This window comes from Pyrgilauda ruficollis, unplaced genomic scaffold (genome assembly GCF_017590135.1).
Source record: "Pyrgilauda ruficollis isolate IOZ18807 unplaced genomic scaffold, ASM1759013v1 scaffold16, whole genome shotgun sequence".
NCBI classification, from domain to species: Eukaryota; Metazoa; Chordata; class Aves; order Passeriformes; family Passeridae; genus Pyrgilauda; species Pyrgilauda ruficollis.
The window spans coordinates 13464281-13487291 of record NW_024514764.1 but is presented as its reverse complement, the minus strand read 5'-3'; the positions used below and the strand labels follow the sequence as shown (position 1 = coordinate 13487291).

The 23011-nt window shown below is 58.0% G+C and overlaps 3 protein-coding genes across 10 annotated transcripts; 1 reads left to right on the top strand and 2 right to left on the bottom strand.

The window, feature by feature from the left end:
• Positions 1–3662: 3662 nt before the first annotated feature.
• On the bottom strand, positions 3663–12709 carry SPSB3 (splA/ryanodine receptor domain and SOCS box containing 3). Of its 7 annotated transcripts, none has more exons than XM_041462156.1 (7): positions 12623–12709; positions 9902–10035; positions 7831–8011; positions 7033–7220; positions 5472–5574; positions 4856–5063; positions 3663–4707 (listed from the first exon to the last, which is right to left on the bottom strand). In XM_041462156.1, exons 1-7 carry the CDS (start codon positions 12675–12677, stop codon positions 4464–4466), a joined length of 1113 nt encoding a protein of 370 aa, XP_041318090.1. In that variant the 5' UTR covers positions 12678–12709; the 3' UTR covers positions 3663–4463. The 7 variants fall into 7 exon arrangements, with proteins under 7 accessions (XP_041318090.1, XP_041318087.1, XP_041318089.1 ...); XM_041462153.1 differs by having other exon boundaries at positions 4938–5063; XM_041462155.1 differs by having other exon boundaries at positions 4938–5063; positions 7831–8008; positions 12623–12700.
• Positions 12710–12990: 281 nt separating this feature from the next.
• NUBP2 (nucleotide binding protein 2) lies at positions 12991–17888 on the top strand. 2 transcript variants are annotated; one of them, XM_041462174.1, is made up of 7 exons: positions 12991–13037; positions 14327–14445; positions 15392–15590; positions 15845–15999; positions 16163–16273; positions 16559–16628; positions 17200–17888. In XM_041462174.1, exons 1-7 carry the CDS (start codon positions 13004–13006, stop codon positions 17340–17342), a joined length of 831 nt encoding a protein of 276 aa, XP_041318108.1. In that variant the 5' UTR covers positions 12991–13003; the 3' UTR covers positions 17343–17888. The 2 variants fall into 2 exon arrangements, with proteins under 2 accessions (XP_041318108.1, XP_041318109.1); XM_041462175.1 differs by lacking the exon at positions 16163–16273.
• A 1121-nt stretch (positions 17889–19009) lies between these two features.
• On the bottom strand, positions 19010–21650 carry IGFALS (insulin like growth factor binding protein acid labile subunit). The gene has a single exon (XM_041462140.1). It carries the CDS (start codon positions 21126–21128, stop codon positions 19206–19208), a length of 1923 nt encoding a protein of 640 aa, XP_041318074.1. The 5' UTR covers positions 21129–21650; the 3' UTR covers positions 19010–19205.
• Between the last annotated feature and the right edge of the window lie 1361 nt (positions 21651–23011).

Here is a 23011-nt window from a genome sequence, read left to right as displayed (position 1 = left end):
GTGCGTTTTGTGACCATTTTGGTTCATCTTGGGTGTAGCCCTGGCTGGGCTCTTGTGCTGCCCACGGTTTATCCATTGAGGCCTCCTAATAAATCCCTGCTTTATTCTTTAGCTCTGTCCAGCCTCTGTTCTAGGGCAGCCTGCACCGGGCATCAAGGAGAGGGCTGTAAAGTCTGGGGTCTGGGCACACAGCAGCCTCAGGCCTTGATCCCAACTCTTTCTGCAGCTGGAGCTGCAGGAGTTTCCTTCCTGCCCTTCTAGGGTCAGGGGTTGCAAGAGGAGAAGAACAACCCAGGACTCTGGCAGGTGTGGAAGTGACAATTCCAGCAGTAGAACAGAGTCAGCCCTGCAGAGCAGCAGCTACAGTAGAAGCAGCCCCTCCTCTGCTACAGGTGAGCCCTCAAAGCCTTCTGTGGCCTGTTAAAGCTTGGAGGACAGGCGCAGGGAGGGCTGTCATGGGAATCTTCATTAAAAGCTCTGTGTTGATGAAGCAAACAAGCTCTGGATGTGCCACCAGTTCCCCAGGGAAGCAAGCCTTGTCTCTGGGTGTGTGATTAAACTAGAGCCTTGTTCCAGTAGTATTTGCTCACCCTCCTGTTGGCCCTCCCAGGCCTCTCCCTGCTGTGGTCCCACTTCCCAGGACCTGCTCACATCACCTTGGATGTTCCCCAGGGGATACCTTTGCCTGCCCACCCAGTCAGGGCAGCTCAGTGGTTGTTGGGGCAGCCACTGTCCCCCATGATCTGTCCCTCAGCTCTGGGTTTGATGTCCCAGTGGCTGCTGCTGCAGTCTGACAGCTACAGCCCCTCAAGCAGAAAAATGTGTCACTCCAGAGCTGTGGGGGCTTTCCACAGGACACCAAGCCTTACACTTTCCTTGTTCTTCTGCTCTCTGATCCTTCAGGGAGCTTGTTTAGCTCACCAAGTTCTCCCTCCCCCCATGCTCCTGAGCTTTCTGCTGTTCCTGACTGAGAATGGCAGGAGCAGGATTAGACTGGGATGCTCTGACCCTTCTGACAGCAGCTCAGCCAGCGGATGAAGGCACATTTTTATCAGCACGTGCTTGTTTTTGTGAACATTAATCATAGAAAACCCTACTGGATGAAGAACTCTGACAGAACCTTTTTTTATATAATCTCATGTAGTCAAATACTCTCCTGTCCTTTTCCTTGCCCTAGAGCCTTGGTCTCTGCCCTCAGCACAGCCTCTCTGGAAGATGAGTTTTTTCCCACTGCCAGAGGGCAGGGATGGATGGGATATTGGGAAGGAATTGTTCCCTGGCAGGGTGGGCAGGCCCTGGCACAGGATGCCCAGAGCAGCTGTGGCTGCCCCTGGATCCCTGGCAGTGTCCAGGTTAGACATTGGAGCTTGGAGCAGCCTGGGACAGTGGAAGGTGTCCCTGGACATAGCAGGGAGGGGGATAAGATGCACTTTAAGGTCCTTTCCACCCCAAACCATCCTAGGATTTTATGAAGTAGCCTCACAGCTCTCTCTGGAAAGACAGCACACAACTGAGTGTGTGCAAGGTCTGTTCCCAAGGGATAGATATTTGTTTGTTCTGAGCTTTATCTCCCCCATCCTGATATGTTTGGATGAAGGCTGTCATGGATCCTCACTGTAACAATGGGATTGAGTCCTGCAGGGAAGATTGGGGTCTTCTAGAGCATCTGTCCTAACTGTTCCCTCCTCTTCTGTGCCTATAGAGAATGCAGCACAAAAGGTGACAAGTGACACCCTCTGAGCATCCCAGTGACATGGGACATCAGTGGCAAAGAGCACTGTGCTGGGGCACATCTCTAAGCCCAGCCCTGTTCTGCTTCTGTCCTGCTCCCCACAGAGGGACTGTGGCTGGTGTTGGTCACTCCTGTTATCTGCCAGTGCTTGGCTGTGGCTGAGCTGCAGCTGGGAGCCCAGCCAGGGGAAGCAGCTGATTCTCCTTCAGAACAGAGACGTGCACATCAATAAATGTCTCATTACAAATGCTTTCTTCAGCCTCTTGGTTCTCATTTCCTCTTTCAGCTTCCCCAGCTTTCTCTCCTGCTGGCTGGAAAGCTGCCTGTCTCCTTTGGGAGCTGAGGAGGGTTGGAACAGGGGCTGCTGTAGCTCTGTCCTTGCAGGTGAGGTGCTGGACAAGCCATGTATTTTCTTCAGTGTGTCCTGACCTTCCATATCCTACTCTGGCTCTTTGTGGGATGTTTCTGTAGATCCTGCTATGGCTTCCAAGGGCATGTGGGTCCTGTTTGAGTCACTTTGGAAAACATCTGCCAACTGTCAAAACCAGCTGAGAGGAGAGGAACCACTTCCTTGGGGTAACACAGCTCAGGGCAGGGCAGTTTGTTCACTGAACTCCCAACATGAGAAAATGTTCTAGAAAATAAGCTCTAGAAAATCCACGGGAAATGGTAGGTTAGGCTGGGAGTCTCTTTTCCCAAAGAAAATTCTCCATTATTACTCAGAAATAGCCACAGCCAGGATGGGGGCGGGTCATGGCTCCCCCAGTGCCTGCTGAGGTTTGGGATTGTTCACTGGGGCTTTCCCCAGTGACACAGAACCCCTGGACCTCCATTATTACTCAGAAATAGCCACAGCCAGGATGGGGGCGGGTCATGGCTCCCCCAGTGCCTGCTGAGGTTTGGGAAAGCCCCAGTGACACAGAACTCCTGGAGTTGTTCCCACAGCCCTGGAGCAAGCAGTGCTGCAGGAGCAGGAAAGGCCCTCCACACCATGCTCCTCCCTGCTCTGCCTGCAGCTGCTGCTGCTTGAGTCAGTTCCTGGGGAAGAGCAAACCAGCAAGGCAGCTTGGTCTGGCTGCAGTACCAGTACAGGGCATGGACAGAGCCTGACCTACTGCAGTAAAGTTCTCAAAGCCTGGCCCCAGAGCAGCAAGGGCCATCTTTGCTTCAGGATTAGGGAATGAGCTCAGCAGGGAAGAAGTGCACATGGTGCAAGAAGTTTTACCTGAGCCTGTGGGGTGGTCTGTGATGGGAGCAGAAGAGAAGGCAGCAGCTGGAACGTGTTGGAAGGAAACCCACAGAGAGAACTGGTTAAAAGCCATTTCCCACCCACACCTCAGCCCTGGTCCATTTTCCAATGCCCTTTGCAAGACCAACAGCACCAGCTCAGCCTTGACTCCTCAGTAAACCAGAGATCTCAAAGGCTGGGGAAAAGCCCATGGGCTGATTACAGGCCCTGCAGGGACTGGCCTGGGTTGGCACCAGCCCTGTGGGAGCACAGAGCCCGTTCCCTGGCAGTGGCATCAGGCCACAGCACAGTAAGTCACTTGTCCAGATGCTAATCCAGCATTTCCCCTCAGCAGGACCACAGAGTCTTGGAGGGACTGCTCTGATTGCCAGGCTCTGGGGTGGGGGTTTGGGGTGTTTTTCCCAGCATGTCCTGCCAGAGGACAGGTGCTATAACCCCTGCAGCCTCCCTTTCAGTGCACAGCCACGGGCATCAGCCTGACTCCACTGAACATCCCCCCCAGCAAGACTTCTGCTTCAGTGGGAAGCACAAGAGCCCTGCACAGGGCAGAGACAAGGGCATCTCTGCTGCCTTCACCTCCTCCAGCTCTGACACACAACTGCTGCACCCAAAACCTCCCCTCCAGGGAGTTTTGACAAGCACCTGCAGCCTCCTGCCTTCAGGGGCCCAAGAGGAACAACAGACAGCTTCTACGTTTATTATTACAGTTTAACACAGTCTTGGACAGAGGAGAAGCAGCAGAAACCAACATGCAAAGCAATTAAAAGTCCCCAGGGGCTCGAGGACCACCAGCCACAGCTCAGCTCCTGTACCTGCTCCCAGCAGTGTCTCTGGGGGCCCTTTCCCTGCAGCTGCTGCTCCATTGTGCCCCAGAGTGGCACGAGGTCATGGCAGACACCAAACCTACACACACAGAGAGGAGAGGAATGGCCTGGGACTGTGGCTCAGTGAGTCAGGTCCTGTATCTGACTGGAATCCAGCACACTCCAACCAGGAGACTGCCTGAACATCCTGAGTTGGAAGGGAGCCATGAAGATTATCAAGTCCAACTCCTGTCATCAAGCGAAATTTCTTAAACATTGTCTGTGCCAACAGGGAGACGAGAGATCCTTCAGGAAGAGGTGCTGGCTTCCATAGCAAGTCAGGAGATGGAGCTCAGATATTTCACCACAAATTTCTCGTGTCAGAACTGGCATCTCTTGGAGCAGCAGCTCTTCTAAATGCCTGTGATGGATGTCGAGGCCAAAGATTTCCACAGCACTGAAGAAATCTTTGTCAACACATAGAAATGGATGTCCCCAGAAGGAAGAGGTGCATCAGGCTTGACTGGCCCCTGCAGACAACACAACAAACCCCCACCCAGGTGGTGTGCAGAGCCATTATGTCCTCCTGCACCTCTTCCTTTGGCAGGCCTCCGCATCCGAGCCACACGAGCTGTCCGAGTCGCTCCCCGAGGACGAGGAGGAGGAAGGCTTCGATGTGCTATAGTTCATGCTCAAGACCCAGCCCAGTTTGTTGTGCAGCACCTGCTTGAGTCCTGGGGGCAGGGGCAGCACCTCCAGCGTGTCCACATAGTCGGGCAGGAGCTGGCGCAGGCGGAAGCAGCACAGGTACTGCAGGGACGTGCGGCTGGCGCAGGACCGGATCACCTTCATGCTGCTCTTGGCCGCCGTCGAGCACACCATGGGGTAAAACTTCTTGTTCTGCAGCTTTGTGGCTGCCACCCCTGCCAGGGCACAGCACCAGGGAGGGCACGTTAGTTTATACAGAGGGATCTCCCCCCTCCCCCCAACCCATTAACTGCAAAGCTATTGGGAAAAGTTTTCCAAAATCCCAATCTATTAAACAAGAAATGTGACCTTCCTCCCACTCACTTCACACCTTGGTCTTCTGCTTTGCCAGTGTTTTCTGCTGCAGCCAGACTCGAGTTGCTCCCACCCCATCCCTGGCTCTCACCTATGCACTTGCGGTTCTTGAAGAACGTCAGCGTCCCGTGCCACGTGTCCAAATGCACCCCAATAATGGAGCCTTGGCCAAACCTTGAGGAGAAGTTTGTTTTGTCCCCCTTGTGATGCAGCAGTCCTGAAAACACACCCAAAAAATGGCATTCTGTGGAAAACCTGCACTCCAGAAATTCATCCCAACTCCCATGCTGCTGGTACAGCCTCGCTCAGTGCCAAAAACATCCGGCATTTCTGACCCCTGCCCTCCCATCCCAGAGTGGCTGGTGGAAAGGCAAAAGTGAGGTTTTACAACTCCAGAGCACAGGGAGCAGCACTGAAACCCCAAAGTGCTGATGTGACAGAAGTACCCTGGTGCCCTGGCAGTCCCACACCAGGTCTAATGGCTCTGCAACAAGTGGGTCAGGAGAGAGGCTCCAAGGGCTGTGAGCTGCCAGCAGCTGCTCTGGTGTCCTTAACAAAGGGATTCACAGGCCTGGTGGCACCTCTTGTGCCACTGCTGTCCACCCAGCCACCCTAGCCATGTTACCTGTGTAAGAGAGTCCCCAGCTGTCCTCATCCTTGCCCAGCAGGCTGCAGAAGGTGTGGCGGTACTTGTCCAGGTTCACATCTGACGTCCCAATCCCCACCATCTGGGAGGCAGAACACAAACTCAGTGCCTTTTCAAGCAACAATACACAACCAAGATTTCACCTCCAGTTCTTCCCTCCTATTTTTGGCTCAGCCCAAAGCACCCAGAGGGGTTGTTGAAGCCAAGTCAGAGGTTTCAGGATGGAACTAAAGACTCCCAGCTCTGATTTCCTTTCCTAAGTGAGGAGGTGCAGCTAAAATGCTGGAAGAGGTCACTGTCCTGTTCACAGAGTCACAGAATGGTATTGAATATGAATATTCCCCCAGCTTTCCCAGCCTGGCTCCAGAGCAGAGGGGCTCCAGCCTTTGGGGCATCTCCATGAGCTCCCCTGGACTCTCTCCAGCAGCTCCAGGTCCTTCCTGTGCCGGGCCACAGATCTGGAGTCAGCTCTGCAGGTGGGGTCTCACCTGAGGGGGCAGAGAGGCAGAATCCCCCCCTCCTGCTGCCCACACTGGGGGCTCAGCCCAACACTGGGGGGTTTCTGGGTGCTCATGGCCAGGCCATGTCCAGTTCTTATCCTCCAACACTCCAAGTCCTTCTCCCAGGGCTGCTCTTGCTCATCTCTGCCCAGCCTGGATTGGTGCTTGAGATTGCCCTGACCCAGGTGCAGCACTGGCACTTGGGTCTTGTTCAACTTTTTTCCCATGGCCCCACCTCTCCAGCCTGTCAGGTCCCTCTGGATGCCCCATCCCTCCCCTCCAGGCTGTCACCTCCTCACACAGCTGGGTGTCAGCTCCAGGCTGGCTGGGGGTGCCCTGATCCCACTGTCCATGTCCCCAGCAGAGATGTAAAACAACACTGGTCCCAGTGCCAGCCCCTGAGCAATGTCACTTGTCACTGGTCTCTGTTGACTCCCAGCTCTTTGCATGTGATCATCCAGACAATTCCATATCCACCAAGCGGTCCCTCTGTCAAATCCATGTCTCTCCAGGTTAGAGACAAGGATGCCAAGCAAGGCAGCAATAAATGCTTTGCACAAGTTCAGGTAGATGAGATCAGTTCCTCTTCCCTCCTCCACCAACACTGCAACACCATCACAGAAGGGCACTGAATCCCTTAGTGAAGCCATGGTGGATGTCACCAATCACATCCACTTTTTCCATGTGCCTTTTCATAGCTTCCAAAAGGATCTGCTCCATGTTTGCCAGGCCCAGAAGTGAGACTGGTCAGCCTGTACTTCCCCAGATGATCCTTATTTCCCTTTCTAAAAATGGGGGTTATGTTTCCTCTTTTCCTATAAACTGGGAACTTCACCAGACTCCCACAGCTTCTCCAACACAGCAGATAGTGGCTAAGCCACTTCATCCAACAGTTCCCTCAAATCCCAGGGACGCATCTCATTAGCTCCCCATGGACTTGTGCACTTCCAGACAGCCTCAAACCTCATCTGCCATGGTGGAACCTCATCCTGCCAGCCCCTGTCCAAAATCCTGGGCATTTCTGTGTGCCCCACACGTACCATGTCAGTGCCATACACCGGGGAGGTCATCTTGATCTCCCAGAAGTGCTGGCCCTCTGCCAGCTCCTTGTTGCCACGGATGGCGGCCGTGCCACAGCTGTACTCCATGTGGAAGTTCACCTTGCGGTTGTCACACGTCAGAAGCGTGGCTGTTGACTTGTTCAGGTCATCCCACACCCAGTCAAAATCTGTTGAGGAAGCACAGAGGGGACAAGGATGGGCAAAGACCCTCAGGGAACAAGTCCCAAGCCAAAGCACAGACAGATGTTTGTTTTGAAGGCCTGTCAGTGGGTTTGTTTCTATTTCTCTTATTGTTTAAGAGGATAAATCTTAAGCTGTGCACATCAGAGAACTGCTTGAGGCCTGAACTACTCTGCAGTGTCCCAGCAGGGATGGATCAGTGCTCCAAAGCTGTCAGCATTCACCAGGCCAAATTTTGGCTGGCACCAGGCAGAGCCTCCCTTCTCCCCACACTCCTCATGGGATCAAGGGGTGACTCTGCCCTGCCACAGGCTCTCCCCCCAGCCCAAGCCCACCCTGTGCTCAGAGCCAGGCACCCTGCCAGCCCCTGCAAGGATCAGGAGGGCCCTAAGCACCGGCTCTGTTTCACTGGGGCCTAAGCCGGATCAGAAAGCAGGTCCCAGGGGTGAGCGCTGATGCCGTAACAGCATCAGCCCTGACCCTGGAAACACGACAGTAGGCAGGGGCTGGTAATCCTCCTGTGCCTCAGGATGTAAACAAAGGAATGCTGGGATGGGCACAGGACACTGCAGGGGGCCCCCATCCCGAGCCCCTTACACTCATCCTCCTCGCCGCAGCGGCAGTCGCGGACGCGGTGCAGGGCGTGCAGGCTGGAGCAGTAGGGAGCTTCACTCTGGTTCTCACAGTTGCAGTAGGACTCTCCAGTCACAGGGATGGCACTTGGGATGGAGGGAGACAGGGAGGAGAACTCTGGCTCCGAATCAGAGTCGCTGTGCTGCTGGGGAAAACAGGAATGCTCACTGCTGGGCACCCCTGGGCATGGGAGCTGGGCTGGCAGAGCTCCCTGAGGGCTCTGCTGGGACATCCCCAGGCTCGTGTCACACAGGGAGGCTGTGCCCATGGAATTACCCTGCCCTGGGACATGGATAGTGCCTGCTGAGCTGCAGGGACCTCTCAGCACTCTGCAGTGCAGGTATGTTCCGTGTGCCTGCCAGGGACATGGAGCTGTCACAGCAGGGTGACAGCCCAAGTGTGGAACACACACATTCTGAAGGAAATTCTGTGCTAAAGCTTTGGCTTTCACCAGGCAGGTTCCAGCCACAGCAGAGCCAAGCACTGCTCTGGAGAGGCTGTGAAGAGGCTGGGAAGCACAGGAGGAGAAGGGACAGGGGGCAGAAAAAAGGGAGCCAGTTGAGCTGCCCGGATGCAGCCCCTCAGGGCAGCGCTGCAGACAGCCCACGGGGAACCCAGGGCAGGATTAAAGGGCTTTTGTTTACTTTCATGAACACAAAAACCTGATTTACTGTTCCCCAGTGCCAAGAGACCAAAGTGATCCCGGACTGGACATGGTGAGAGTCACAGCCCAGTTTCACTCCTGTGTTATGGTGTTGCCTAAGGGGTTCTCTTATCACTGGTTGCAGAGTTACTCCAGGTTTACCTGCTGCTCAGGTGTACCTGCTTGTTATTCACCCCTAGGGTCTGGGGTATTTAATGACAAAAATCCTTTAAATTCATGTTCTTGCAGCTGTAAGACAGGAATTGAAACTACTTGGGCTTACATACGTACTGCCCAGGCCTCCTTCTCCGACCTGCAGACCCAAGAGCTTAGGTTCTGTCTTTCCTAACTTCTAACTTTCCCAACTACTGCTGCCTAGAAATCCTGTCATTCCCCTGGCTACAGAGACAGAAAACTGCTCATTTTCTGGGAGCACAGTGCCTGGGTTTGGACACTGTGCTCTCGCAGAGCCTCCTGGCTTCAGTGTATGCTCTGAAGCTCCTGGAGCAGCTCCTTGAGTCCCCACCACTGCACAGGGAACTCAATCACACACTCAAGAATTAGGAAAATAGGGAAGGATGGCAGAAGCAAATCAGTCACTCCTTGCACTGTTTTACTCTTGCTCTCCCTGCTGTGTTCCCATCCCCAGCACACTTGGACCAGGTTCAGAAGTGAGGGTCATGCTGCAGAGCAGGAAATGTGAGGAAATTTCAGTCTGAAGACACTGCCCTGCAATCTCCACCACCATCTCCAAGCCCCTCATAGCCCAGGAGGGAGCACAGCCAGTCAGATTAGGGAACTGATCCACTTCAAACACTTATCTAGAGCTCTGCTTCCAAAAACAAATTTATAAAAATATTGTATGTACTTTATGTATGACACACCCATTAGATGCTTGAAAAAGCATTTAGTTTAGCATCAATATTGACCATTACTAAACTCTTCCTACTTTTGGCCAGTTCACACCAGATATCAGGGACAGGAAACATCCCCTGTTGTCACAGACGTATTTTATGAAAAATCCTTTTGCCAGGATCTTTTCTCCTGAGAAGCTGGGGAGCTTCAGCTTCTCCATGTTTTGCTGCTTTGGAATATGATTTGGACGTGAAATTGTTTTTACTTGATGACCAATGACAGCCACCTGTGTTGAGGTTGTGAGCAATCACAAGATTTTGTTATTCATTCCTTTCTATTGCTTTCCAGCCTTCTGATGGATCCTTTCTCTCTATTCTTTTTAGTACAGTTTTAATATAGCATTTTAATATAATATAGTATCATACTATAATAATCAGCCTTCTGAAACACAGAGTCAAGATTCTCATCTCTTCCCTAGTCCTGGGACCTTCGAGCACAGCCATCCCCTGTGGCACCCAGACCCCCAGCCCAGCCTACCTGGCCGTCGGAGTCGTATCCCCAGCCCCGCGCGCCGTTCCGGCCGTCGGCCTCGCGCCGCACCCCGCTCAGGACGAAGTGCCAGGCCCGGCTGCTCCGCGGGCGCCGCGCCATGCTGCCCCCGCGCAGGTAGGCTGCGGAAGGAACACAGGCTTACACTTCTCTTACACTTCTGCCACCTCCTCGGGTCACCAAACACCCCGGGGGACCAGCACAAGGAGTTCCATGTGCGTGAAGAGCCTCTGCAAAACTTCAACCACTTTCTCCACCCAGGGTCAACTTCTCCCTGAGCCAGGCCCAAGGAATGCTCCCAATATCCAGCTGTGGTGGCAGCAGCTGCCCCTCTGCAGGAACTGCCTCCAGCAGCCACCTCTCACCTGGCCTGGGGAGCTTCAGGGCTGTCAGAATCCCAGAGTCCTTTGGGTTGGAAGGACCTTCAAGCTCATCTCGTTCCACACCCTGCCGTCGGCAGGAACACCTTCCACTAGAGCAGGCTGCTGCAAGACACAGCCTCCCTGGTGCCCAGTGACCCTCCAGCAGCTGTCCTGGCTCTGGCCACCTGCACTACCCCAGCCCCCTGCAGCCCAGCTGTCTCCATCTGCAACTGCCCTCTGATGGAAGACTTGGCTCTCAATGCTTGGAGAGGAAGAGAAACCACTTTCCTGCTCACTGGAAGGAAACCAGGGTTGTGACAGACCTGTCCCTGCTTGCCTCAAGGACAACAGGCAGAAGGGAAGTGATGCCTCAGGTTTTAGCTTTTCTGTTTTTCAGATTCTGTGCTGCTTCAGTGTGCACTTCTGAGCTTCACACTAGGGGAAGGTGAGCTCTCTTCACAGAGTAGGGAGACAAAACAATTCCTTCTCTAGCTGGGGACCAAGGACAAATGATCCAATCTCAGGCCCAAGAGCACAAACAACATGGGCTGAAGAGAGAAAAACAAGCAGGAGGGAAATTCATGGGCTAAAGCTGGAATTGGACAATTAACTGCAATCTGCAAATGGAGCAGAACTTATCAAAGTGAGAGACCTCGTGAGCGGTTGTGCATTTTGTGACCATTTTGGGTTCACCTGGGGTGTAGCCCTGGCTGGGCTCTTCTGCTGCCCAAGGTGGATCCATTGAGGCCTTTTAATAAATCCCTGCTTTATTCTTTAACTCTGTCCCATCTCTGTTCTAGGTCAGCCTGCACAGGGCATCAGAAGCAGCTGCCTGTCTCCCAGCCCAACTGGGATGTTGATCAGAGACAGATTTCCTGAGGCTCCTTCCCTGGGCACAGCCTGACAGGCACACCAGCTCCCAGCTCCCACACAGGACCACTGCACTGCATGTGACAGGGAACCTCAGCTTCCAATCTCACCTGTCTGAACTTTATCTTTGCAGGATTCAACTCCCCACCAAGAGGCACCCTCAGGGCTGTAATCCTTGAACCATCTCCCTCAGCTCAGCCCCGACCCAGAGCCTGCCATAAAGCACCTGGCCCAGTTCCTCCTGTGCCTCAGTCCCCAGTGGGACAGCAGCCCCTGGAAAAGCAGGACAGGCCAAGCCACAGCCAGCTGTGCAGCTGCCCATGGATGCTTTGAAGGGCTCTAGAAATCCCACCTACTGAAACCACAGGGCTCGCACAGCCATGCTGGGAAAGCACCTAAAACCACAGCAGAAACCCTCCTCCAGCTTTGCTGAGCACCCATGGCAGCCCAACAGAGCTGCCCTGCTCCCCCACGCCCTCGCTAAGGCTGGGGCTGAGAGCCAGCACAGAGATCCCAGCACTGATGGCAGAGTCAGACATGGAATTGTTATGGCTGGAAAAGATCTCCTGGATCAATGAGTCCAACCATTCCCCCAGCACTGCCAAGGCCACCACTGAACCATGTCCTTAAGCACCAAACCCACACAGCTTCTAAATCCTTGCAAGGATGGTGACTCCACCACTGCCCTGGGCAGCTGTGCCAGTGTCTGACCACCCTTTCCACGGAGAAATTCTCCCAATATCCAACCTAAACCTCCCCTGGCACAGCTTGAGGCCATTTCCCCTTGTCCTGTCCCTGTTCCCTGGGAGCAGAGCCCGACCCCCCTGGCTGTCCCCTCCTGTCAGGAGTTGTGCAGCGCCACAAGGTCCCCCCTGAGCCCCCTTTTCTCCAGGCTGAGCCCCTTTCCAGCTCCCTCAGCCCCTCCTGGTGCTCCAGCCCCTTCCCAGCCCTGTTCCCTTCCCTGAGCATGCCCCAGCCCCTCAGTGTCCTGCTTGACCAGAACTGCCCCTAGGACTGGAGCTGCCCCAGCGGTGCCAGCAGAGTGGACGGCCCCTGTCCCGCTCCTGCTGTCACTGCAGCGCTGCCACAAAAAGCCGCGTACCCCCGGGGCCCTGGGCCCGCTGAGGCCTTTCCGGGGGCCCGAGGCGATGCTGCGGCGTGACCCGCACAGCCCCGGGCACCGAGCGGCGAGGAGGGACCGCGGCGGGGGGCCCGGCCCGGCTCGGCTCGGCTCGGCTCAGCTCCCTGGCCGCGGAGGCAGCGGCTCCACCGAGGGCGGGCACCGGAGCCCGGCTGTCCCGGCAGCTGAGGCCAGCCGGACAGGGCCGGGACAGGCCAGGCCAGGCCACGGCGCTTGGGTGGCACAACCCCGGCCCGCCCTCAGCCAAACCCCAGCCCCAGCTGCCACCTCCGGCCGGTCCCCCGAGCCCCCGGCCCACCTGCCCGGCCCGGCCCGGCCCGCGGCGCTCTGACCTACTTTCCTCTCCCGGGACATAAACAATCCTCTCCCGGCACCGCCTCCGGGCGCTCATTGGCTGCGGCCGCGCCGCGCCCTATCGCCGTTGGCTGAGCTCTCTGTCACTCACGGGCGGAGAGGGACAAAGGGGGCGGGGTCTGAGAGAGCCCGGTACTATTGGCTGCCCCGTGTGCCAATCGCCAGAGAGCGGCGCCATTGGGCGGCCGCTCGCGAAGGGAAAGCACTAAGTTCATTGGCTGATGCGAAGGGAGCACGAGAAGTGGATTGGCTGCAAAGCATTGGAGGGCGGGTTCTCCGGTGAAAGTGCGGCTTCCGATTGGACAGCGCACCTGTCAGTCTAAGGGGGCGGGGCTCTGGGCCGGCGGAAGACGGAAGCGGGTGATGCGGGGAGGCAACATGGAGGAGACGGCCGGGGGTGAGCGGCGGAGAGGCCGCGGCCTGGGGGAACCGGGATCCGGGGTGTTGGTCTGGGGGGGCCCTACCCATCTCTCGAGGGATGTCCCAGCCGAATGACCGGGCCTAGCGGGGGGTCAGGACCCGGTTCCGTGGAGTTCCGAGGTGCTCGGGCCGAGCCGGTGTCGCGGTGTTCGGCCCGACTCCTGGTGAGGGGCGCTCCGGGCCGGGCTCCCGTAGGCGGCGGGCACCGCTGATCGGGAGGTGACGCAGAGCCTTGCCAGAAGCCCGGGCCCGGCTCCCGCGGCAGACAGCGCCGGGCTGCCGCTGTCACCGGGCGGTATGCCGGGAGCAGCTCGCTGCGGGGCCCCGTCTGCCCCTCCCCGGGCCCGTTCTCCCCTCTCCCCGTTGTGGGGCCCGTGGCCTTTACCGTCGGCGGAGGTGCGGATGAGCTCTGCCATGGTGCGTGCGGGCTCCATGCCGCCGGTGCCGCTGCGCTGCCGGGCCAGCCCCGGCGCGTCGAGTCCGTGCCCGGTCGGGTCGGGGCGCCCGGAACGCGGCCCCGGTGGGCCGGTGGTGTTCGCCGGCTGTGGCTGGAGCGGCCCGGCCGCCCCCTGTGCTGTCCCAGCCCGGGAACTCCGGTGCCGAGCGCTGCCTGCTGCGGGGAGCTGAGCCCAAAGCAGAGCCGGGAGCGCTGACAGCACAGCAGGGAACGCAGGGAGGGCTGGAGAGGAGCGTGGGGCCGGCAGGAAGCGACTGGTGTGGCACGGAGGAAGGAAACGCCAAGGGCCTGAGCTCACCGGCAGCCTCGGGCCATGGCCCGGCTGAGCCTCACGAGCCCCGTGTTTATTGCTCTGCTGCCCGGTTTCCACTTAGGTCATCGGGACCAGCCTTTGCTCCCCACACACGGTGTTTATTGCCGTTGTTCTCACTGTCCCGGCTGTGATCACAAAAAACCTGTGGCACCTCCAGCTCTTCTTTGTCACTGCCTTACACTGAGGGCAGAGCTCAGCAGCGCTGCAGCTCCTCCCGAGGAGGATCCTGGGACAGGGAACGGCTGGAGCTGTGCCAGGGCAGGGTTAGGTTGGATATCAGGAAAGGTTCTTCCCCAGAGGGTGCTGGCACTGCCCAGGCTCCCCAGGGAATGGGCACAGCCCCGAGGCTGCCAGAGCTCCAGGAGTGCTTGGACAATATCTCAGGGATGCCCAGGGTGGGATTGTTGGGTGTCTGTGCAGAGCCAGGGGCTGCCCTGGATGATCCCTGGGTCCCTCCCCACTGAGGATATTCCATGATTCCGTGGTACACTTGCAGAGAGAGCCAACCTGGCCGGGGTGCGGCACATCCTGCTGGTGCTGTCGGGGAAGGGCGGCGTTGGGAAGAGCACCCTCTCCACCGAGCTGGCCCTGGCGCTGCGGCACGCTGGGAAGAGGGTGAGTGAGGCTTTGGGCTGCTGGGCTCTGCCCTTTCCCTTCCTGCCCTCAGCTGGGCTGGATTTTGCCCACCCTTTCCATGTGCATGTCCTTGGTGGGCAGTGTGTGGATTCTCTGTGAAAATGCAATTTGATCCAGTTCAGGTACTGCAGTTCATTTCTCCTTTGTCTATTTTTATTAAATCACACAATATTTATTGTTGAAATTGGCACTGGGATGTGACTTTTTGTGGTGTCACTCCCTCTGTGGGGTGAAGTGGGTGAGCTCAAGGACTCTTAAAATGGGGATAAAAAGGAAATGTGTGGGCAGGAGACAGACTGAATTCCCTGAGGACCTTTTTAAAGGCTCTGTGCAGCCTGTGCCACTTGGGTTCTGGCATAAAGCACTTGGAAACACCCAGGGGGTGCTCTTTGGGGAGCAGGAGGTCAGGAGGGATATGAAATTTAAGGCATTTGTGTTCCAAATGTGGCTGTTGTGTATCGGATCCAGGGCGCCCCCAACAAGGAGAGGAATGATGCATCTGACTCCGTCTTACCAGAAGGCTAATTAATTACTTTATTATATTATATTATTCTATATTATATTATACTAAATTACATTACATCTAAACTGAATCTGCCAAGCATTCGACTCTGCGCACAACTGCACAGAATCTCGTGACTGTCAGCCCTGATAGGCCAAGGAAACAAAACACCATCACTGTGGATAAACAATCTCCATATTGCATTCTGCTTTGGCACAACACAGGCACAGCAAATAAGATAAGAACTGTGTTTTCTTTCTCTGATGTTCAGAGAATGTGAAACCCAGAAATATTCTTGGGAAGAATTGTGCCTTTTCTCTGTGAAGAGAAATGAGGTGACAGTTGTGGAAGTGCTGCGAGCAGCCCAAATCTGGGTGGCCAGGGGCTCCTGAGCCCACCCTGAGGGGCTGTGCCTGTCCCCAGGTGGGGATCCTGGACGTGGACCTGTGTGGGCCCAGCATCCCGCGCATGCTGAGGGTGCAGGACAGCGCCGTGCACCAGTGTGACAGCGGCTGGGTCCCGGTCTTCGTGGGCCAGGACAAGGCCATCGCCCTCATGTCCATCGGCTTCCTGCTGGAGCGGCCGGACGACGCCGTGGTGTGGAGGGGACCCAAGAAAAACGGTAACGCCGGGGCTTGCTGCTGGGGAGCCTCCTGTGTGCCCTCCTGGAGGTGCTGCTGTCTCCTGGAGAGGTTATTCCTTGGGGGAACGAAGCTCCTGTTCCACAAGGATGGGTTGAAGTCACTCAGATGGGGACAGTGCAGCACACGATGTGCTGACAGCCTTGTCCCCTCTCCCTGTCCCACGGCTCCCAAGCCACCTGCTGAAACCCATTGTGGTTTGGGGTTATTCTATCTGCCCCTTTTATTTCCATAGCTTTGATCAAACAGTTTGTCACCGACGTGGCCTGGGGGGAGCTGGACTTCCTCATCGTGGACACACCACCGGGCACGTCTGACGAGCACATCTCCACCGTGGAGGCCTTGAGGCCCTACCAGCTGCTCGGGGCAGTCCTGGTCACAACACCTCAGGTGGGACATGGGGCTGGAATTCCTGGTAGGCAGCACGTTTAGAGGGGGGAAAATGCACCCCAGGTTTGCCCAAGGCTGACTGTGGATGCTTGTTCTACACATGTGCTCTGGAGGCACAGTCAGCGTGGCCAGAGGGATCCCCAATTGCTGCTGTTCCCCTCAGGCTGTGTCCGTGGGGGATGTGAGGCGGGAGCTGACGTTCTGTAGGAAGGCAGGACTGCGGATCCTCGGCATCGTGGAGAACATGAGCGGCTTCGTGTGTCCCCACTGCTCTGTGAGCCCTCCTGACCTTCTTGTGCAGCCTTGGGGCTGCTCTGGGCCCTTCCTTGTGGTGGTGGGGTGGAGAATTGGGAAATGCCATGAGGGTGGTGCTATGAGCCAGGGAGGGGAGGCGCTGCCAGCTTTGGGCTCTGCTGTCCTGAGGAGAGGGAGAGGGCAGGGCACAGGGCATGCCTGGGGCGGCAGGGTGGAGGTGAGCTGGCCCTGCTCAGGGCCTGGCAGCTCCTGCCCTGTCACACAGGGCTCTGGCCTTCCTGACTCACTGCTCTTCCTCCCTCAGGAATGCACAAACATCTTCTCCAAAGGGGGAGGCGAGGAGCTGGCCAAGCACGCCGGGGTGCCCTTCCTGGGTGAGTGGCCTCTGCAGCAGAGCTCTGCTCAGGGCTGCCCTCGTGGTGCTCTGGGAGGGCTGAGCACAGAGAAGGAGCATCACAGGGGCAGGTGGGCTGGGCTGTGAGCCCCAGGCACCTGGGCAGAGCTGAGGTTTGTGCTTTCTCTGCCATCCAGACTCCTCACAGTGGGCCCCTGGCCCTGCTGGGGCTGAGGTAGTGATGCCAGCAGCCTTCTCTGACTGCTGACATCATGGTGACAGTGTAAACAGGCCTGGAGATCCATGAGAACCATGTTGGAATGTCTGGAGCCTTCCTGAGAATGGGGGCTGAGGGCTGAACCCTGTCCCTGGACAGGGCTGGGATCAGGTGGGAGAGCCTCTCTCATGAAGCACCAGGGTGGGGTGGGGTCTTGGAACCGGAGAAAGTGGTTGGAGGTGAGAATTATCTCCTGCAGAGCCCAGGGAGGGCAGTGGGGGCTCTTCCCTGCCACTTGCCCTGGAGTTGACTGTGGCAGTGTGTGTTTTATCCCTGGCTGCAGACCTGGGCCCTAAAGGGAGCGAGCTCTCACTCTCCCTCCCCTGTCCCACAGGCTGCGTCCCCCTGGACCCCCAGCTCAGCCAGAGCTTGGAAGAAGGCAGAGACTTCATCCAAGAGTTTCCCAAGAGCTCTGCCTTCCCTGCCTTGACTCACATTGCCCAGCAGATCTTGGATACATCGCAGAGGAGCTCCTGAGGAAGGTGTGGAGCTGGACTGGTGCCAGACTGGCAGCCCCAGCAGCGGGAAGGGGATGCAGGAGCTGTTCAACTGTAACTGGGGTGTGAGGGGGGGAGCACAGATTCCTGCTGCTGCTGGCAGTCCCAGACGAAGAAGCCACATCCCCTCATACTCAAAGAGACTCTGGAGCTGCAGTGTCCAGTGCTGTTCTTCCCTGAGCATTCCCACATGGCTCTGATCACCTGGATCATGGCTCCATGTGCTGCTGCCTTCTCCTGCTGCCCCTGCCTGATGGATCACACAGGGCTTGCTTCAGTGGCTGGCTCATGCTGAGTGCTCCCATGTGGAGCCCGGCCAGGCCTGAGCTCGGAATTCTCGGGTGGCTGGTTCCTGATGGGCCATGAGGGCACAGCACAGCGTGGGCTGGACTGAGGAGACACCTTTGGGAGCTGTCTGGGAGCTGCATCCCATCGTGCTGGGAAGGAGCCCTCAGGCCTGCTGGGCTTCTGTGACTCAGGAACATTTTTCAAGGTTCCAGGCAGTAAACCCTTTTCTTAAAATGCAGGTCTGCAAAACTTCTGTTTTTCCATGGCTTCAGGCCTCTGAGTCTTGGCCTTTCACATACATCAAGGTGCTTCCTGCTGTTCCCTGGTTTCCTTGCTGGAATTCAGCTAAATCCTATAAAAGCATCAGGATCCAGCCTGTCCCTGTGAGCCAGCCCTGGCAGCCCTTCATGGAGCTGTTCTCCAGGCCCAGCCTGGGACTCCTCTGTGTCTCCAGGTGGTTCCTGCCTCTTCCACTTCCCAGTGTCCTGTTCCCTGCACCTCTTCCCATGGACTGCTGCTCCCATGGGAGCTGCCCTCCTCTTGCAGGCTTGAGTTAAGCTGGGGAAGCAGTGAAGGTGGTGGCCTTGCATCTCCTCTCCCTCCCTCCCGGACTCTGAGCTGCTCCTGCCTGCGTCCCTCTCTGCCTTTGGGACTCCCCCTCGCTGTGAGGTTTTGGGAAGGCAGGGAAATCCTGGATTTCCACAAATGAGACTGGATTCCAGCAGGCAGGAGCAGGAGCAGCACCCAGCCCTGCTCCCACTGCACAAGGACCAACACCCGAGCAGGTTTCCCCTCATGCAATTTTCCAGGAAAATTTTGTCTGACCTTTGGACACTTATCTGGGATTTGGAGAGCTGGGCAGTAGCTGGAATCTGTCAGGGCTGTTGGCTTCTGTGGGATAGCTGGGCATTTTTTGCTCCCTCCCTGGGAACAAGCCACCCCCCCCAAGGCTTGCAGGAAATGCTGGGAGCTCCCTGGGATCCTGAATCCCTCACCCTGAGGGGGTCTGGGGAGAAATCCCAGCCGTGGGCAGCACGAGCTTTGGAAAAAACGTAACTTACAAGGTGGGTTGCAATAGCTCCAAAGGTTTATTTGTCTGCTGCCATTTATCAGGTGAGCAACCAGTGCCTTTCTGTGCCCTGCCTACACCTGCTGCTGCAAGGAATCATTGCAGCAAGTCCTCTGCCCCTTCCCTAAGCTCGGGGGGGCTTTTAGGATTTCTCCACTGCTCCATGGCAGGAAAACACTCTGTTTTGTCTCATAAAAGTCCTGGCCTGGGCAAGGCTGCCCTTTACTGTGGCTGCAGGGCTGGGGGTGCAGCATTCCCCCATCCAGAGATTCTCTTGCTGGGAGCTGGGAGCAACCATGCTCTGCCCTGGGAGCTGCTATTTAAATACTAAAGGACTGAAATACTCAGTTTGAAGCCCAGGGGGCTGGTGCCCATCCAGCATCTTCTGAGCAAGGCGGCTGCTGGGCTGGAGGCGGTGGCAAATCCGTGCTCTGGCTGGGGTGGCCGCAGGGCCGGGATGAGGGTCCCTGGGAGGGCCAGCCCAGCTCAGCAGTGAGCAAAGCTCTCCTCGGCAGTGTCACGCAGGTCCAGCCCCGCCAGGCCCGGGGGGTGCAGGCAGGTGAGGTTGTTGTAGGTGTAGATGGGGACGTGGCTGTCGTCCCCCTCGGCCACCGACTGCACGAAGCGCGGCACCACGGCCGGGTGCTGCAGGGAGAAGTCCCGCAGGCCCTTCAGGGAGCAGTTGCAGTGCCAGTTGTTGCCCCCCAGCCACAGCTGCTCCAGGGCAAAGGGGGGGCGCAGGAATGCCACCGAGAAGGTCTCCAGGGAGTTGTTGCTCAGGCTCAGGTACCGCAGGTTGGCCAGGGGGGAGATGACGCTGTTGTCCAGTGTCTCCAGCTGGTTGTGGGAGAGGTCGAGCCAGAAGAGTCTCTGGAGCGGGCTGAAGGTGTCCTGGGCGATCTCCAGGAGCTGGTTGGAGGAGAGGAAGAGGTACTCCAGGTTGCTCAGCCCCGTGAAGAGCCGGGGCGAGAGGTGGCTCAGCCTGTTGTGCTTGAGGTCGAGCTCCAGGAGCTCATGCAGGTCGCTGAAGCTCTGGTCCTCGATGACAGAGATGCTGTTGTGCTGCAGGAAGAGCCGCCGCAGGCTGGAGAGCCCGGAGAAGGTGTTGGCCCGGATCCTGCCCACGCAGCTGTGCTCCAGGTGGAGGCTGTGCAGCCTGGTGACCCCCTTGAAGACAAAGTCAGGCAGGACCTTGATGCAGTTGGCAGACAAGTGCATCACGGCCACGTTGTGCAGCCCCAGGAAGGCCCCGGCCCTGATGTCCTGCAGCTGGTTGTTGTTGAGGCTCAGCACCTCCAGCTGGCCCAGCCCCTCGAAGGTCCTTTCTGCCAGGCCCCGGATCCGGTTGTGCCCCAGCTGCAGCTCCTCCAGGAACTGGAGGTCCTTGAAGGTCCTGGGCCTCAGGCTGGTGATGGAGTTGGTGGACAGGCGCAGGACGTGCAGGCTCAGGAGGCCCAGGAAGGTGTCCTCGTAGAGCGAGACCAGGCGGTTGTGGGACAGGTCCAGCCACCGCAGGGACTTCATGCCCATGAAGGCGCGGGGGGCGATGGCGTTGATCTGGTTGTGGTTCAGGTACAGCTTCTGCAGCTTCTGCAGCTTGACGAAAACGTTGATCTTGATGCCCTTGAGCGCGTTCCCACTCAGGTCCAGCTCCTTCAGCTCGGTGAGGCTGCAGAAGAGCTGGTGCTGGAGGTAGGGCAGCTTGTTGCCAGCCAGGATCAGCTCCCTCAGGTTGGGCAGGTCGTGGAACACCTTGTCGGGCAGCACCACCAGCGAGTTCCAGCCCAGGTTCAGGTACCAGAGGTTGGAGAGCCCGGCAAACAGCCCTTCCTCCACCTTGCTGAAGTGGTTGTTGTTGAGGCTGAGGGACACGAGGTTCTGCGTGTGCAGGAAGGTGTGCGGGGCCAGGTGCCTGAGGCGGTTGCGCTCCAGGTGCAGGTGGTAGAGGCTGCGCAGCCCGTGGAAGGCGTGCTGCTCCACGGAGCCCAGCTGGCTGCTCTGCAGGTCCAGGAAGTCCAGGGCTGACAGATTCCTGAAGGCGGCGGCCGGCAGCAGCGTGAAGTTGTTGCCGTCCAGCCACAGGGCTTTGGCGTTGGGGGGCACGTCCTCGGGCAGGCGGCTCAGGTTGCGGCCGCTGCAGAAGACGTTCAGCTCCTCGCTGTAATCGTCCAGGCTGCAGGCGCAGGGGCTGGGGCAGCGCGGGCCCTCCCCGTCCCCCGGCTCCTTCGGGGGGTCCCCCCCGGGGGGCTGGGAGGCGGCAGCCAGCAGCAGGGCCAGGGGGAGCAGGAGGGGGATGCCTGCTGGGGGTGGAGGAGAGGGGACAGCGTCAGTGCCGGGCTGTGGCTGCTCTGGGGGACACCCTTGGGACCCCTTGGGCGGGTGCCCGCACCGCCGGGGCTCGGGGGGCATGAAGGGGTGAGTCCCGGCCCGCTGCACACACGGGACAGCTGCGGGAGTTTTCAGAGGCTGAATTCCTTGGGAAATGGTCCAAGATCACCCCCCACTGCTGGCACAGCTCTGATCCCTCGGGTGCAGGGACCCCCCCCCGAAATTCATCTCCATATTGCAGCGGCAGCTTCTCCCACTCCTGGGGAAAGGCCCCCAGACCCCTCTCCCCCTTCCTCCCTGGCTGCCCCCTGGGAGTCGCTGGGCACTGAAGGGTCCCAGTCCCACGGTCCCTGCCCATCCCTGCACTCCCCATCCAGGTGTGGGCTCTGCCCTGCAGTGCCTGCAGCCCCCCAGGCAGCTCGGGGTCCCACAAAATGTCTTATGAGCAGTGGAGGAGGAGCAGAGTAAAGGGTGACTGGAGCCCGGGCAGAGCCTGAGCGTGTCCCCCCGCTCCCTGCGTGTCCCCCCAGCCTGGCCCAGGGCAGTTCCAGCCTCACCTTTGCCTGCGCTCATGGCGGCGGGCAGGGCAGGGCAGGGCTCCCGCTCCCGCTCCGCTCTCCGGCCCCTCCGACTGCGCAGGGATGGATGGAGCAACCACCTTGACGCCTGTCCAGCCACCCGCCCGGCCGGGCTTAACCCCACTGCTGCTGGCCCGGCCGTGGCTGAGCCCCGGGGAAACCCTGGCCAGGGCAGTGGCACCGGGACGGGCTCCTCGGGACTGCCCTTGGGGCAACTCGGGACAAGGACGCGCAACGAGATGTCCCAGAACCTGATGGGGGTCCTGCAGAGGTGGGTCCTGCCAGAGATGGGGTCTGTGTGGGCTTTGAGCGTGGAGGGAGGAATGGGGCAACGTCACAGGGTGTCCCAGCTCAGCATGCCCTGAGCTCCTGGAGGGTGCTGAGCAGCAGCACTGACCCTTCCCTGCCCTGCTCTGCCCTGGGTAAGCCCTGGCACTGGGTCCTCACTTTCCATCAGAACACAAAAACCACACACTGGGGCTTGGAGCATCCACAGGACACAGGGATTAAAGGTTTGGGGATCAGCCTTAGTGCACCTGAGGGCTTATGGTGATGCAAGTGGGAAATTAGTTGGGAAAAGGGAAAAAAAGTATTTTAGTGTGGTACTAAAAACCTCAGGGCAGAACCCTCAGCCCCTCCTGGGCATTTTCCCATTTTTCCTCCTGTCTTGCCTTGTGAATGGGAATGGTGCTGGGAGCTCCACACCCTGCTCTGCCCAGTGCTTCTGTGCCAAAGGAAACTGAGAGAACAGAGAGCACCCCACTGGTGGGGTGGTGGCTCTGGGGGTCCCCTGCTCCTCTGCCAGCCCCCAGGCAGTGGGATGAGGGCGGGTGATGCTCCAGGGCTGGCAGATCACACTCTGCTCCTGGCAGCTCATCAAAACCACCCTGGGGAGGCCGCTGACCCCATCCTGTGTCCCAGGTTATTTCCCCACCAGGCTCCAACACAGGCTCTGTGGAATCTTTTACCAGTTTCCAGGAAAGAAATAGAAAGAAAAAGCCCCAGCGAGAGGAGCCCTGTGGCCAGATAGCAAAGCCATGGTTGAACCTTCCCCTGTCCCCTCCTCCCTGGAGCTGCACCAGGCTGGCACCACTGGCACCCACAGCTCCATGGCCAGCAATCTCTGCCCTGCAGTCGCTCTTCCCAGCCCTGCTTCCCCCAGGCTGCTCTGGGAAGCAGGGATTCTCTCCCCACCATTCCCACACCACGGGCACCCCACCACGCTCCCACCTTGCCCCTTCCCCTGGGAGCCTGGCACTTCCCCAGCTCCCAGGCCACACCTCAGCTCCTCACCAGGCATTGCCATGCCCAAGAAGAGGAGTTGGAGAGAGACATCCAGGCTCCAGCCTTGCCACCCAACTTTCCCACAGGCTCTGCTTTCCCTCT

Bases quoted from the DNA above. Each gene is read 5' to 3' on its own strand.
- SPSB3 (XM_041462153.1), bottom strand. From the start codon at position 12,677: ATGAGCGCCCGGAGGCGGTGCCGGGAGAGGATTGTTTATGTCCCGGGA. The intron at 8,012-9,901 runs GTAGGCTGGGCT...TGTTTTCCCCAG, and splicing joins GATACGACTCCGACGGCCAG to CAGCACAGCGACTCTGATTC. The intron at 7,221-7,830 runs GTAAGGGGCTCG...CTTCCTCAACAG, and splicing joins CTGCGGCGAGGAGGATGAGT to ATTTTGACTGGGTGTGGGAT.
- NUBP2 (XM_041462174.1), top strand. From the start codon at position 13,004: ATGCGGGGAGGCAACATGGAGGAGACGGCCGGGG. The intron at 14,446-15,391 runs GTGAGTGAGGCT...GCCTGTCCCCAG, and splicing joins TGCGGCACGCTGGGAAGAGG to GTGGGGATCCTGGACGTGGA. The intron at 16,629-17,199 runs GTGAGTGGCCTC...CCTGTCCCACAG, and splicing joins CGCCGGGGTGCCCTTCCTGG to GCTGCGTCCCCCTGGACCCC.
- IGFALS (XM_041462140.1), bottom strand. From the start codon at position 21,128: ATGCCCCCCGAGCCCCGGCGGTGCGGGCACCCGCCCAAGGGGTCCCAA.